Source organism: Myxocyprinus asiaticus, chromosome 39 (assembly GCF_019703515.2).
Source record: "Myxocyprinus asiaticus isolate MX2 ecotype Aquarium Trade chromosome 39, UBuf_Myxa_2, whole genome shotgun sequence".
Classification (NCBI taxonomy): Eukaryota; Metazoa; Chordata; class Actinopteri; order Cypriniformes; family Catostomidae; genus Myxocyprinus; species Myxocyprinus asiaticus.
The window spans coordinates 39,550,359-39,563,045 of NC_059382.1; the positions used below are offsets into that span (position 1 = coordinate 39,550,359).

The 12,687-nt window shown below is 40.2% G+C and overlaps 1 protein-coding gene across 6 annotated transcripts in view; it reads left to right on the forward strand.

Annotated features, from left to right (window-relative positions):
• LOC127429792 (elastin-like) overlaps nucleotides 1–12,687 on the forward strand; it is a 123,322-nt gene that overhangs the window by 12,301 nt on the left and 98,334 nt on the right. For 5 of the 6 annotated variants that reach the window (XM_051679000.1, XM_051678998.1, XM_051678999.1 and 2 more), the window contains exons 2-4: nucleotides 4,860–4,937; nucleotides 5,816–5,854; nucleotides 8,183–8,245. In XM_051679000.1, coding sequence (XP_051534960.1) covers nucleotides 4,860–4,937; nucleotides 5,816–5,854; nucleotides 8,183–8,245 — 180 coding nt within the window. The remainder of the gene's footprint in view (nucleotides 1–4,859; nucleotides 4,938–5,815; nucleotides 5,855–8,182; nucleotides 8,246–12,687) is intronic. The other variant, XM_051679002.1, reaches the window with a different exon arrangement.

Genomic DNA, 12,687 nt, shown 5'->3' on the forward strand with positions numbered 1-12,687 from the left:
ACTACCAGCGAAGAGCTGCAAACTTCTGGCAAACATTTGCAGCGAATCACAAGCTCATTTGCATGTGAAACTAATGAGCGGCAAATTTGCGGCAAGTTTAGATTTTTTGTAAGGGAGCTGGACGAAACATAACAGAATGCAGGGATCTCAAGACAAGAGTTTTATCTACTTTTAACTTGACACAGAGTCCTAAAACCGCAGAATTAATGACACTGAAAACCATAAAGACAGTCAAAAAGCATTTGTCTGATGCATATTAACTACATAGGCAAATTTAAATCTGCAAAATTCTTTGCAAATAATTGTATGTCATAAACCTGTGCTGCTAATACATGAAAGTTCAGTTGTCAGGGACGGATTAACCACCGGGTCGATTGGACCATTGCCCAGGGGCCTCTAAACCCAAAAGGCACCAAGCTCTAAATTAGTTATTTACTTATTTATTTTGAGATATCTATTATAAATCCACGTAAATGTCAGCCTTATTTGAAATACCATTTGTTCTGCCGAATGTGTGCTGGACGATTGCAGCGCGAGCACAGGCACTTGAGTGTGTGCTCAAGGAATCTGCGTCTCACAGGTGCAACGCATTTATTTGAAGGACCACAGAGAACAGCCTCTGATTTACAAAAACGCTTTCAAACACAAAGATAATGTGCAGTTTACCCTTGCTGTGTACAAAGCTGATTGTTTAAATTCACTTAAGCAACAGAATTCGTGCAACAGTTTGGAGGACTTTAAAATGTTTAAGTCCTGCATGCATTTAATGTTTAATGATAAAGCAAAAGATGCCTTAATACCCTAAATATGTGCATGGTAACTGTTTGTAATATTTGGTTAACCGCAAGAGTTCACGAACGGTTATTCTATTATTTGTCGGGACTCTGGAATAAAGAATGTTTTTTGCCATGGATCTGTAAAACACAATACCTGATTAGCAGGGAATAAAGTGCACAGTGAACTATGAGCCTATATAGCAAAATACATAGATCTTCAAATGATAAAATCACATTAAAGTCGAACAAAAATAATATTTTTCACTGCCTGCAACATAGTAGGCCTATTATTAATCAATGGAAAATGCGTAATTCTACCCGGACAGGTTTACTTTCTGAGGCAGCGAATGCTATGGTTTATAAACCTCTTCGGGATGCTTTGATTTTAAATGATTCAGCTTTTAACTTGTGTAATTATTGTCTGCACTCCAGAGCAAAAAAACGTTTATCAAGAGCTGAAACTTTGCCAGGTGAAAAACAATCTGGAATCATGTGTAACAGTCACATTAAGTCCACTTTGCCACCTGAATTCATCAGAATGTCAATTTGTGACATCAGCGCAGAAAAAGCTTGATGCAGCTGCAACAAATGGTGAAACAGAACACAGGTGTCTCGAGATGCGTTAATAAATATTGAAATTCTTTTTAAGTTAACAGTGTCTAAAAAATGTGACAGTCCTGCACAACGAATTGTAAAACAGAACGCGGGTGTCTTGAGATGTGTTTATAAATATTAAAGTTCTTTTAAACTTAACACAACGTCTAAAAAAAATGCAACAGTCCTGCACGGTACACTGAAAAAGTGAGCTGTGGCACAACGATCAAAATGTCCATCCGGTGCATATTTACCTGGCCTAGATGCATGTGTGAACAGCTCGTATCTCGCACTATAGCCTACTTGGAAAAACTGACCTGAACCTGGCCCAAAACCTGTAGGTTTGTTGGGTACCTTCAGACTCAGATTGGGTGAAGACTTCTAAACATGTGCAGAATAACCGAATAGTGATTTTGGTATTTGAATACAATGCACATCCCTATTAATAACGCATGATTTTGGATCGGTTCATAATTAAAAAGTACATATAACTGGCTGTGTAAGACATTGCTCCAATTTTTTTTTCCGTCAATTTGAAAAATTCAGCCAAATCTGCCAAGCGTCCTTTAGCACATATAGGTGAACTTTGTCATGTCATGGGGGGCCTCCATATTTTCATTATTTTCACATGCAAATGAGCTTGTGATTCGCCACAAATGTTTGGCAGATGTTTGCAGCTCTTCACCGGAAGTGGTCCAGCAAACCTTTGGCAACAATGGACAATTTGCCGCAAGTTTGCCACAAAGCTCATTTGCATGTAAAAATCAGTTCTTAATCCGTCCTTGCCTATTGTCATTATGTCTCATATATTTTTCCAATAATAAAAATGTAGTTTGCTCCAGACTAAACATTTTTGTCACCTCTAAACATGTTTTGCAACTATAAGATAATATACAGACAATTCTGTCTTTGCAAACCCTGTAAATCTTTCCTCTTGTTCAGAGAGCATGTTCACAATTTATGTAAAGTAAACTTTCCACCATCTTAATAATGTTCTTTGTTCTATTTCTTCTCTGGCTCATTTGAAAGTCAATGCCAGGGCAATTCACAGCTTGCTTTTGTAGTTGTAATCTCAGCACCTGACCTGCTAACTGTGAAATACATATCTTTCCTTCACATGATTATGGGTGTGTTGACTTGCTTTTTGTGAAAAAAAAAAAATAAAAAAAAAGTTAAATGAAGTTACTGAATGATGACAAGGTCTTTGTTAGAACTACATGATATCAGACCATGCATGCAGCATTGCCACTAATAAACACACACGCAGCAGGGGCATATGGATTTGATTAAATGGCTTTCGAAGAACACGCAAAACCCATTAAATCTTTGTCATCAGAGGGTCTGTTCACATTCTCCATCACGTTTTTGTGATATAAACCAGGTCTGGCTGTGAAACGTAACTTCATAATTGATGCCAGAGCTAACAAGACCTCCAGGGAAGTTGTTAGTAGTATTAAAGCTACACTAGTAGTTTTTTGTTTTTTTAATAATTTTTGCCAAAAATGTCATTACAGGCTACTTTGCTTTCACACATTTTTTGTCATCTAAACCCCCTAAGAAAGTGATTTGGGAGTATCATGGTACAGTGATGATAATATTATGGTACCCCAAGGCATTGTGCTACATTTGGTGCAAAAATCCAATTACCATGGTACTGTACATGTTCAGAACACCATAGCATTTTTATTGTACTATGTGGTACTTTTTTGTTAGTGTTTCAGTTAATATAATGAATAATAGAAAAAAAAAAAAACATATATCAAACTGTAACAGAACAAACTGTAACCAAATATTCAAATATTTTGAAAAACGTATGGTACTTACAATTATTTATGCATGTATCAAACATATTAAAGAATATATTTATATGTTCATATAATGAAGTATGAGCTACTTTGTAGAAGTTACTTTGTTATTTTGCTACTTTAATTCCTCACTAGACAGTTTGGGTTTCTTGTAGTGCGTTTTTAAGGGAAAGACATATTTACAACTAAAGTTCTGCATTTGGACAAGTGTATAATTTAGTTCACCTGTTCTTTTGCTTCATTGTCTGTGCAGATATAAGTTGTAATATAATGATTATGTTGTGCATATTTCTGATTAATGCCACATACATAGGAAGTGTTTGAGTGAGATAATGAACCCTTTTCACAGACTGTGATTACATGTTTCCGTCTTATTTAGCAGCGTAAATCTAGCAACTTTTTTATATTTGCAATTTTTTTATTATTTTGTGTAAATTTATAACATTTATATGTTCTATTATATTATCCTGGAATAAGTTTTAAAAGGGAATTACCACAGATGCAATGAGGTTTATTTTTCTCCCAGTTTGGAATGCCCAATTCCCAATGTGCTTTTTAAGTCCTCGTGGTCACATAGTGATTCACCTCAGTCTGGGTGGCGGAGGACGAATCTCAGTTGCCTCCGCGCCTGAGACCATCAACCCGTGTATCTTATCATGAGGGTGTTGCCACGGAGACATAGCGCATGTGGAGGCTTCACGCCATCCACCGCGGCAACCACGCTCAACTCACCACGCACTCCACCGAGAATGAACCATATTATAGCGACCACGAGGAGGTTACCCCATGTGACTCTTCCCTCCCTAGCAACCGGGACAATATGGTTGCTTAGGAGACCTGGCTGGAGTCACTCAGCATGCCCTGGGATGCAAACTAGCAAACTCCAGGGGTGGTAGCCAGCATATTGTACCACTGAGCTACCCAGGCCCCCTTGCAATGAGGTTTCTAAAACAACTGCTGAGAAAGTGCCTTTAAATTTGCCCTTTTCTCTCTTCTGATGGTTGTAATCCATCGCTCTCTATTTCTTTCTTCATTTGAAAAGTTGTGGAAATGTAATAGTGCCGTTTTTCTTTTGATGTTGGAGCAAATGGGTAAGCAAAAAAATAAATACATTTCCCTTGTCTATATAAGACTGCCACATTCCAAAACCTGGAAGTGTGATGAGGGTCCATTAACCCATTATTAAAGTTCATTGTACAGGTGTTTGACATATTTGAATTGGGCAAGTTTCAATAAAGAATCACGGCAGAAGCAAATTGGTATTAATCATAATAAGATTGTAATAAGATCATAATAATTTAGCTTAGTTTTTACAGATTTTGTGTACAGTTGATGAAGAAGAGCAATAAAGTTTGAGCTTGATTCTGTAAAATCTGTAATTACTGTACACACCAATCTTCATTTCGTTGTACTTTGGAATCTTTGTCCGGAAGTGAAAGGAGAGAAAGAAACATGAAATATCCATTTTATTTCGACCATGTCATGCTGTAATTACAACTTACAAACTTGTAAGAAGAAACTATGCCATATGGAAATGTTTTTCAAGGCCTTCAGCACTTTCAACAAAAGTTTCTTTTTTCTTTGGGACTCTACCCTAGCCCAAATTCTTATGCTCTTCTGCTTGAAAAGTAAAAGACAGAGGTCTGATGGCTTATAAGTCTGACTTTTTTTTTCCCTGTTTCAGGGGTGTATGTTCCTCAGGGTGGTGTTGGAGGAGGACCAGGAGGTGCTGGAGTGTTACCAGGTGCTGGACTTTACCCAGGTATAACCGACAGCCCACAACCATACACTCCTTACCATTTTGTTCATCCTAAAAATCGCCCAGTGTTTGAGTGACAGTCCACTGACAGCCCATGATGATAGACCTGTATTTTTTAAGTTAAAGCTCAGAGAATGATTTAGAACATCAGATTCATCTTTGACATGTTTGTGAAAAGTTGATATCTTCTTTTATGATACTTGAGTATGATGTGGCTGTGTCTGCATAGACCATATTTGACAACATGAAGCTAGAAATCATAAAGCCATTGAAATACATTATAGCTGATACTAAAAAGCTTATGTTGAATCAGACTTTTCACAATCATAATAACGTCTGATCTGGTGTAGTTTATTCTGGTCAAGAACTACCAAGTTATATTGGAGGAGATTGGATGGCCAACTATGCAGGTATAGTGGCATGAATGTATGAGACCAGGTTGCTTGTTTCCTTGCTACTAAGTGTCTTAAACAAAACTCTTTCAAACAAAAAGAGTATCTTTGAAAGATTAGTTACAGAGAATCAGAAAAACTTTGTTTTTTTTTTTTTTACATTTGATTGGTTGATTGGCTTTTGGTTACATTTACATTTTTGCATTACATAACCAACTACATTTACAATCAAATCAAATCTGATCAAACTGTTAGAGCATTGCACTTGTGATGTAAAGGACCAGGATATGAGTCCTAAAGAGCATGCGAGTTGACACATGTGCCAGCATCGACTCGCCTGCAATACCAGTAAGGAACTCTGTAATATGATTTTGCCAAAATGTTATTATAGTCACATAATTTTATGAGTTCAGGCTGTACACTTTAGAAGAGGAGAACTACTATAAAAGTGATACAACATTAACTTTGCTTTCTAACTGTTTTTAACAGGTGCTGGATTGTCCCCATACAAACCAGCAAAAGCTGCAGGTAGGTTCATTTAGCTTTTTACTCTAAATATTGTATAGTAATAACCAGGGTTTAAATTATGGGGGGTCTCAGACGTCTCCCCTGTTTGTAACTGGAGACCTCCCGGAAGGAACCGGAGACCCCCCAGAAAGCCATTTTGCAAATAACCTGATTGGAATCTGAGCTAATCAAGATCTGAGCAGATCCCTTCCTGTTCAAGCGCTTCAAACCTGGTAACTTTGTGCTTCAAGCCCTAGCCAAACCCCACCAAATCCCATACTATTTTCCGCAAATCATATTGGCCTACTATTCTCAAGAGATAGGCTGTCTGTTCATCCTACACATCATACAATATATAAACCAATAATGAAGCCAGCACAAGATGAAACCAAAACAGTCTTACCTTAATAATGAGATGAGCAGAAGCCGTATGAGCATACACTTGCGAGACCTGACCAATTAAGTTATTTCTCATTGAAAAATGTGAGGATTACATTCAGAATGTCCTCTAGTCTGGCCAAGGTGTGGCAGTAAACACAACATTTCTTCTCTAAATGAATCTTCTTTTGGATATCTATCCCAAACGCACAGCTGGGCAACATCCCTAATATCCACGCTTTCATCCACCGCAATGCTGAAACACTGCACTGAAGACAAATCCACGATTAACTGGCCACTGATGTCTTCTATCCTCCTAGTTATGGCTGAATTGGAGACCTGTAGTCCTTTTATTTGCTTTATAATCTCATCTGTATAGGTGAAATCTGCATTTAATATTTCTGCTGAAGCCAAAAAGCAGTCTTTTAATATCTGTGCATAAGAAAAGGGTTTCATTGTCCTCACTAAAATCCACACAATCGTTAAACGCTCAACTGCAGAATTTGTTCTGTGAATGAGTTTTTGCTGCTCACAAAGTGATGCCGAAAGCTGCTTCATTTTTCTTTTTCTAAGCTTGCTCCCAGGCAGGTAGTTGTCGTTGAATTGTGTGTGCATGCTTTCAAGGTGCAATTCCAAATTACTTTGTTTGATACTGGAGCAGATTTTCTTTGCATAATAAACATAGGGTGTCCTTTTTACAAATAAAAAAATTCATCCGTCCACTTCTGAAAATTTCTATGATCATCTTATATGGTTCGTACCTTTGCCTTTTAATTAGCATGGTTGCATTCATCTGTCTGCAGGTTAGGCCTCTCCCCATCATCTTTTTTACCTTGATTTTTATTCGTATTCTGTCCACAGTCGTCAATAGCCTCACAATAATATATTTTTCAACATTACCAACAGTAACAGATTCTTGAAATGTGGGCACAGGCCCACAACAGATGTGTCCCTGGCCTTTATTTACAACATGCTAACATCCAGAGGGCCCTCATTCTCTTTTTCTTTATTCAAGTCTTAAAGCATTCATGAAACTCATAACATAGGGAAAACCAGGGTTGGTTAGGGAGATACAAAATAAGCAATATCTCAGTAATTATTTTATTATTTATGTCTTTATTCAAAAGTCCAATTAGACAAATACATGTTTTCTCTAGCAGTGGTTCTGTATGATCACTTTGAACACAAAACTGCAGTGAATTTAACTAATATTTGTTATTTCTTACCTCCAAACTACAATGCCAACATTTTTGTATTTCTAAAGTCATATTTTTGTAATATTGGGCAAAAAAGTGAGCACAATAGAAGCACACTTGCATATACAATATTAGGAAAAGAGTCATCTAAATAACGAAAGTTGATTTCAACAGAGATTGTAACTGTTGGACAAAACAATGGTTCGATATTTTACGTTTTCAAGTTGTTTTATGAATTGTTTTGTTTTATAATTGTTTTACTGCTTAAACATAGGTGAAAAGACATAATCTATACTGTAATATACAGTATTTTAAACACAAATTTATTGTGCTCATTTAACTTTAGATGGTATGTCAAATCTCAAGGTGGAAATGTTCAATAGGTGTTTTGTCAAGACTTTGATGTACAGTATGTACCTGTACAGAAATTGACTTTCAAAACTAAACCTAAAAAGTGTGACAACCAGCCCTGGTCAACTCTGTCTAGCTTAATACAACACATTATAAACTTTTTGTTCAGTGATGATAGCACCATTGTTGTTAATAATAGCTCTCGAACACAACAGCTACAGTTCAGACTGTAAAAGTGAACTGTCATTCAGAGTTACTAAACTACACCTTATAACACACCCATTAAAGTCAAAGTCCAGCTGTGTGCCAGTCAGTTACATCTTACCATGTGCAGACAAGCCATGCATAAGATATCATGTGTAATGTATGCTATTAGAACAGGCACAGGCGAAGCATCAGATGCTGATGGGCAATTTTCCTACAGGTGGTTATGGAGGGGCTGGTGGGGCTCTGGGCACAGGTGCTCAGACAGGTGGTTTCGGGACTGGTAAGAGCTCTTTTACATCATCCCATTAGTATCCATTTACATAAGTCTAGTATAAGTAGTTAGCAAAGCAAAAATAAATAAATAAAATAATATATATTTTTATTCAGTGTTTCTTAACAATTGTCAAATGTAACATGATGGTATGCTTTGGCAGTAAAATGTGGTGAAATTTGTAGGACTAACCCTGCAAAAAAGTACTGTGGTGGTACTATGGTAACCCTTAAATGCATACACCTCATCTTTTATAGAGAACTGAACACCTTCATTAAAAAAAATTATACCATGGTATTACCATGCCTGGGCCATGTGTTTTGGTGTAGTACTTTGAAATACCATGTACATAAAATGGTAATATTGTAATCAGTCAGTAGCATTGCATGTTTCAAAGTACCATGGTAATACCATCTGATACTTACAATGTACTGTGTACTGTGTGAATTGGTCTTCATCTGTTGTGGAAACTTTGCAAATATACCTATATTCATCCAGCTATTGCTAACTATTCAAGAGCCATGGTACCACCACAATACTTTACAATACTTATAATGTTTTTAAGAAAAAATTAAATATTAATATTTTAGGGGTTATAGAAATATTAAACATGCTTTGTTTATGCTTTTTATATTAGGAGCTGGTGGAATACCTCCTAAACCAGTTAAGCACATTGAACATTTTGCCAAAAAATCAGCCTGATCTCATGAAAATTACAAGACTGTGGCAAAATGTTTGTAAAATGACATTTAATTACACGTATCGCAGCAGTTCCGAGATTAACTGTCCACCGCGTGGCGCTAAAAACAAGTTAATGTTTAATGGTTAATGCTCTATAGAGTATTAAATCAACAAAACCATCCTTCATAACCTAACCCTAACCGGCAGTGTCAGAAAAAGCTAATGTGAGATTAAAAAAGCAATTGCAGGAACATTCTCATCAGGTTGTGGTGCTTCTGTGACACTTCTGGCTCAAGTGTCGACTTGCATGCTCTTCAGGACTCCAGTCCTTTACATCACAAGTGCAACGCTCAATCAGTTGAGCTACCATGCAATTTGATCACACTCGAACAAGCTTGAAAAATGTAGTTGCTTATGTAATGCAAACATTAAAATGCATCTCTTCACAAGTTATGCACTATAGTAAAAGTGTTTAGATCTCATAAGATAGTATTGTGTGAGAAAAAGGCCGAAAAGTAATTGTTTGTGAACTAATAATCTGCCAATTTACTTTTTATTTATGTGAAAATAAACAAAAGTCATTGTTGTTGTAGCGCCTCTAGTGTTCATTTTACCAGGAACCCTAAAATTGATTTGTTCCATGAACCACGTAAAAATAATTTTGCTAAAATGTAGGTCAAACTCAACAGAACCAGAAACAAAAGATCTAATACATATTTGGATTGGGGCTGGAATTGAAAAGGGAATGAGGCCCATGTACATTAACATCTGTGTCTTTTTGAGATGGGTGGTGTGGCTATTTCTGCACTGTTTTAAATGAGCGATATTATTGCCATATATCTCCTATACTGTTTTCATATCTGCTGGCTCACCAAGTTTAGCCATTGGCTTGAATATCCTTGCCAGCAAATGTATGTGAGACGTGCTCATTTTCAGTCCAGTACCTTCATCCTTGAGCTGAATAAATATGTGTAAACTTACATCAGCGCTACCCAAACAATGGGGCATCAACGCTGATTGTGTTATTGGAACATGGATGATACAATAAGAGGAAATCTTGGCGCATAGGTGAGCAACTGGGCCCGCTCTGATACCCTAGTGTAAATATTATTGCTTTCTCTGTCAAATCAAGCAGTATTGGTACATTAGCACCATTCTGGTATAATTTAATTTCCTAAAGCCATGCAGATTCCATCTGGGCCCAGCGACATGTTTGGAGAGATAAGGAATTAAACAAATGCAGCCAGCCTCGATAAACTTTGGAGCAACTCTCTGGCTCCTCTGAGTAAAACCTTTTCACTCTGAAAGAGCTTATAAACTCCCTGATATCAGATTTTGCTGTGGAAGTTGTCTTTGGCTGTCATTGTTGGAGTGAAGTAGAGATAATTATCTAATCTTTTGTTCTCAGTCTTTGAGGTAAAAATACTGATTGGATCTGAAGGGACACAGACACAGCAGGCTGCACTTTTACCTGATGATCTCCGCTTAACACACCACTTAGCATGAATTGAAACGTCCTGGTTACTTTCGTAACCTCCGTTCCCTGATGGAGGAAACAAGACGTTGTGTCGATGTAGTGACACTAGGGGTCACTCTTGGGAGCCTTTTTTGAAAAAAGGCCAATGAGAATTGGCGAGTGGAATTTGCATGCCACTCCCCCGGACATACGGGTATAAAAGGAGCTGGTATACAACCACTCATTCAGGTTTTGTGCTGAGGAGCCGAGACCAGGTCCCGGTCATTTCAGCGGGTAGTTCAGCGTTGTGGCAAGAGGGACACAACGTCTCCTTCCCTCCATCAGGGAATCGAGGTTACGAAAGTAACCAGGACATTCCCTATCTGTCACTCACTCGACGTTATGTCAATGTATTGACACTAGGGGTCCCTATAAAAAATGCCACAACTAGTTGAACTGTGTTGCGTGAACTGGCGGTGTGTGATGGGCAGACTGCTGTGTGCCTCGTAGCCAGCGCACCAGGCCGTCACGTAACCTCCACCAGCGCTCTTATAAGTGTCGAATGGTCCATCAGGAACAAGTCGACTGCCCAACTATAGGGACAGGCTAGCCCAGCCGAGGCCTCTTTTCCCTCTCTTTTCTCCCCAAAAAGAGTGGAATTTGTTAACAGACTGGGAGCCATAAGTGTCTGTGTCGGGGGTGTCCCTCCCAAGGGGAAGACACCACGGAGACCACACCCAGCCCAAAAAGGGGGGGGGGTATTTTGAGTGGAATATGTCACATGGTCTTACCGAGTCTTGTCAGAAGTATGTCACGTGGAGAGGTCCCATGGTAGGTCCTACCCGAAGGGGGAGGAGTTTCTACAGAGCATGGCGACCGGGGGCAGAGGGGCCTCTGCCCAAGGAAGACACAGTTTGCCATCAGGGAAACAATTTTGCAGAAGATATCACATGGGGTCGCCTTCAGGGAACCAGCACATGTGGAGCACCTACCTCAGTACAGGGGCTCATTAGCGCACGTACTGGGCCGGAGGGCTAAGGAGGAAAGTCATCCAGGGATCACAGTCTGTGAACACGACTGGGAATCAAGAGCACACGTTTTCACCTCAAGGGAGGGGAAAGGCGCTACGCGCAAGTGGTACACCCGGCCAGTTGTCCCGGAACTTCTCTGCTCATGCCTGCCAATACATGGGATGAGACCGGCTCAACCCGGAGATTGTAGAACCTCGCAAAGGTGTTGGGTGTTGCCCAGCCTGCTGCTCTGCAGATGTCTGCCAAAGAGGCGCCACTGGCCACACTCCTGGTGGAGTGGGCTCATAACCCCGCAGGGGGTGGCACGTCCTGAGCCTGATATGTCATGGTGATGGCGTCAATGACCCAGTGGGTGATCCTCTGTTTGGAGACAGCGCTTCCTTTCCGCTGTCCACCAAAGCAAACAAAGAGCTGCTCGGAGCTTCTAAGGCTCTGCGTGCAATCCAAATAGATGCATAAAGCTCGCACCGGACACAGCAATGCCAAGGCTGGGTCTTCCTCCTCCTGGGACAGCGCTTGCAGGTTCACCACCTGATCCCTAAAAGGAGTCGTGGGAACCTTGGGTACACAGCCCGGTCGGGGTCTCAGGATCATGTGAGAGTAACCCGGACCGAACTCCAGGCACGATTCGCTGACAGAGAATGCCTGCAGGTCCCCTACCTTTTTGATGGAAGTGAGCGCAGTCAGGAGGGCAGTCTTCAAAGAGAGTGCCTTAAGCTCAGCTGACTCCAAGGACTCAAAGGTAGCTCCCTGTAGACCCCGAAGGACTACAGAGAGGTCCCATGAGGGGACGAGATGAGGTCTGGAGGGATTCAACCTGCAGGAAAGAAAGCACTGATCTGACTGCGCATCTCTGGGGGTCTTCGCGTCGGGAAGAACACTACTTAGTGAACAGACGCCACTTCAAGGCATACAGGCACCTCGTAGAGGGAGCCCTAGCCTCAGTGATCGTGTCTACCAGCGCGTGTGGTAGGCCACTTAGGTCTTCCGCGTCCCGTCCAGGGGCCAGATGTGGAGATTCCAGAGGTCTGGTCGCGGGTGTCAGATGGTGCCCCGTCCCTGAGAAAGAAGGTCCTTCCTCAGGGGAATTTGCCGGGGGGGTGGGGGGGGGCTGTCGCGAGAAGCGTGAGATCCGAGAACTACGTCTTATGGGCCAGTAGGATGATCTGCTCCTCGTCCTCCCTGACCTTGCACAGGGTCTGTGCAAGTAGGCTCACTGGGGGAAACACGTATTTGCATAGTCCAGGGGGCCAGCTGTGTGCCAGCGCATCTATACTGAGGTC